Consider the following 3,858-nt stretch of genomic DNA (forward strand, 5'->3'; position numbering starts at 1 on the left):
GTTTCAAATGTTACTCAAGATGTTAAATTTATTTTTTTTATGTAAAATTTGGCTAATTTAAGTAATAGTTATCGAGTTTTAATTTGATGTCAAGAAGATAACATAAAAAAAATACAATAAAAAGTTTTTAGTTCAGGAAAAATTGAATAATATAAATATATATATATATATATAATTTTTTAACAATGAAATATTTTAATATTTTTTTTTCTAATTTATTTTAAATTTTAATAATTTCTAATAACTCTACAAAAAGAATATTAGAATATACAATTTAACAAAAAAAAATACATTTTCTACTTTCTCCAAAAACTTAAATTTGACCTGGCTATTTGGTTTTGAAACTTATTTTGAAATCAAAGAAAACATTTGCATCATACTGAAACTTATGGCGAAGGATTACAGAAAATATTTGCTTCATATTGACATGGCTCTTTGGTTTTGAAACCCAAAAAAATATCTGCACCATACTGTGGTTTTGAAACTTATTTTGAAATCAAAGAAAACATTTGCATCATACTGAAACTTATGGCGAAGGATTACAGAAAATATTTGCTTCATATTGACATGGCTCTTTGGTTTTGAAACCCAAAAAAATATCTGCATCATACTGAAACTTATGGGGAACAATTAAAGAAAATATTTACATCATACTGAAACTTATGGCGAAGGATTAAAGAAAATATTTGCTTCATATTGAATAATGCAGCTTCTAGCCAAACCCCTAGCTCCAAGCCTTCCAGGATTATATTTGAACAATTGATCCAATTTTGTTGAGAGACATGCCTTGCAATCGGCGAGGGATATATCTCCCCAGCACTGGGCCAGACCGTAGATCGTGTGAAACTGCCCGGAGTCTACAATTGAACCGGAGGCATAACGATTCGTTGCAGATCCAGATGTAATCTCGGATGACAAATCGGACAAAAGCTTCCGAGCAGCCTCGGCATAGGCAGCAGGGTCGGCGGAGGCGTTATAGTCATTGAAATAATTATCTCCAAAAGTATCCATATGTCCAATGAAGTTATAGTTTCCATTATAACGCAGGAAGCAGAACTTGGACCAAACATTACAACCAACGTAATTCCCACAATAATGCAGAACATCGATCTTTGCTTGACGCGAACAATTGTAGCATTCATCGACTGTTGCGTCTCCCCTGCATTGGAGGAGGGCATATATTTTGTTAGGAGTTTGGCCATAAACACAGGTGTTAAACCTGCCTTGGGATGTCTTGTTAACGTCGACATCCAGATAGTTCAAGGTTGTATGGACGTTGCTCACAAACGTGCTGTCGTTTGTATATTTGGCGGTCAAGTTGCAGTAAGGAGTAGGCCACCACTCATCTTGTAAGCTGCTGCATCTGCGTGTATTAACCGAAAAGATAACACCGAGACATATAAGCATGAAAGGCCAGTAATGCTTCCCATCGAAGTTGATCATCTTTGTGTTGGGTGAGCGGAGGAGGGGACTTGTCATGATACTTGGAGAGGCTTATCTATAGTCGGCTTGAGGGCACCTAAATCTATCATCCTTCATCTAGAATGAATCTACAGGGCGGCTTCCATAACTAAATCACAAGACCGGAGACTTTGAAGTATTCAGCACGACTAAAAAGTGTTAGAGAAAATCTAGTCCCCCCTTCTAGAATGGAGAGAAAATTCTATCCCTGGACATTCTATAGGGCGGCTTCCATTACTAAATGACAATACCGGAGACTTTGAAGTATTCAGCGCGACTTAAGTTTAAAACTGTTGAGAAAATTCTATTCCTCGACATTCTACAGGAAGCTTCCATTACTAAATCAGAAGACTGGACACTTCGAATTATTCAGCACGACTTAAGTTTAAAAAGCATTTATTGGCTATGAAATGTAACATTGGAATATGGCTGAATGCATAGAAATAATTTGAAGATATGAGTTGGAAGGAGGTAGGCAGATTCTTGAAAAGATTAGGGTAATTAAGCAACTACGTTACTTCCATATTAGCACTCGTATTGCTCTACGCACGCTATCTCTCCGGTATTTTATTTTGAACAAAACTTCACAATCCCTGCAACGTGGTTGAACGAGATTGCATTTCTTTTAAATTGACTGCATCCTGAATTTGTAGCTATGAGTTTAAATCTATCAAATTTCATGCGGGCTAAGATACGCAGGACAACTTGCAGAATTTTGAACGTATGATTATCAATTTAATATATCATATTATAAATTAACTAATATTTATATCAAATTTTATTGTGTATTTAGTCAATTTTTATGGAAAATAATAGAAATTCTAGCAAAAATATGTGGTATTTGTATATTTTGCTATTTTAATGATAGGGATAAATGTGAATCTTTTGAAATAAGTAATAAAGATTGAATAATGAAAATATTTTTATTTTTTAATCTAAAATATTAGATTCATATAAAAATTAGTAGTTTAATTATTATATATATATTTTTAATATAAAATATTAAATTTATATACACAATTTAGTTTAATGTATAATATTAATTTATAGAAAAAATAGATTATTTTGGATTTTTTATATAAAATTTTGGTTTAATTTTTGTTTATTTTATTTTATTTTATTTGGAATATATTTTAACTCACACTCTAAGAAAATTGAAACAGCTAGATTGTAGAGAGTTTGTGATTACAACCCATTAATTTGATTAAATATGTTAGAAGAGTTCAACGCGCTTGTGATTCCCAGCAATCAATTTGACTAAATATATTAAAGCATATGAAAAAGAAAAACGGCGTAAACATAGCATCGCAATATCACTTTAAATAAAATGTTGCCACTTTGTCCAAGTTTCAAAGCGACACGTCACGTTGATGGTTGGTGATAGATGGTGTATAATTATTGGATAGTCTAATGAGGTGGAGGAGTTGCTAGGAAAGTTATGGAATTATGTTTATATTTAAAAAAATTTGGTAATAAATCTAAATTATAGTTGTTAAATTTTAAAATTTTAGGGGACCTAAATATTTTTATGGTGCTAAATCTATTTCCAGCATCAAAAACACTATTGAAACATTGACTCTACAAGAATTTTTGAAATTTTTTTTACCTGTATTCTAACTACTTTTAACAATCCAAACAATTCCTACATTTAACCAGATAACTCCTATAATTATAACTTCAATATATACCACATGTTGGAATTTCAAAACATACTCACATGTTTTCAACTTTCCAGACCCGTTTTTACAAATTTAACAAAGGATCGTGATGGTTTTGTAATTATTTTTTTTTATTTTTTTTTAAATTACTAAACTCCATCGCTGTATCAGGGGCGCTCTCACGGTCTCCCCTGCACTAAAGTCCGGAACGGCTAGGTCAGGGGTCGGCTGCAGCGACAACAATGGCCTGGTTTTGATTTAGATACTTGAAATTCATAGAACAGCGTGACACGTACGTTTGACTAACGCTGATTTAAAGACGTGAAATCCACGGAACAGCCTTTGATCAAGGCTGATTTAAAGACTTGAAATCTACAGAACAACCTGCCACGCTTGAGTAAGACTGACTTGAGTACTGGATCTACTCTTCAACGAGTAATCTAAGCGTTTTGCCAAGAAATCTATCATCATTAACAGAACACATTGGTATGATAAAGTTCAACGATTTAAATTAAGTTAATAGTTAAACATTGAAGATCCCCACTTGAATGACTAAAGCGTTTTGCCAAGTAACCGGTCATCAAGATTCAAGAATAAAAGTCGTGAGTACGAATAAGTGGCGTGGATAACGTTAAATTAATTGATTAGCAATGGTTCTAAAAGGTGTAAAGAGAACTTGATAAGATTTTTAAATTGAAAAAAATGTATTTTGGTTTTCATAATCAAGTCATAAATGAAT

At 32.5% G+C, this 3,858-nt stretch overlaps 1 protein-coding gene across 1 annotated transcript; it reads right to left on the reverse strand.

Annotated features, from left to right (window-relative positions):
- Positions 1-660: 660 nt before the first annotated feature.
- On the reverse strand, positions 661-1,443 carry LOC149215902 (cysteine-rich repeat secretory protein 38-like). The gene has a single exon (XM_089389761.1). It carries the CDS (start codon positions 1,441-1,443, stop codon positions 661-663), a length of 783 nt encoding a protein of 260 aa, XP_089245887.1.
- Positions 1,444-3,858: the final 2,415 nt, after the last annotated feature.

This window comes from Pinus tabuliformis, chromosome 1_1, assembly GCF_031772625.1.
Source record: "Pinus tabuliformis cultivar Carrire ecotype Pingquan chromosome 1_1, CPIR1, whole genome shotgun sequence".
Classification (NCBI taxonomy): Eukaryota; Viridiplantae; Streptophyta; class Pinopsida; order Pinales; family Pinaceae; genus Pinus; species Pinus tabuliformis.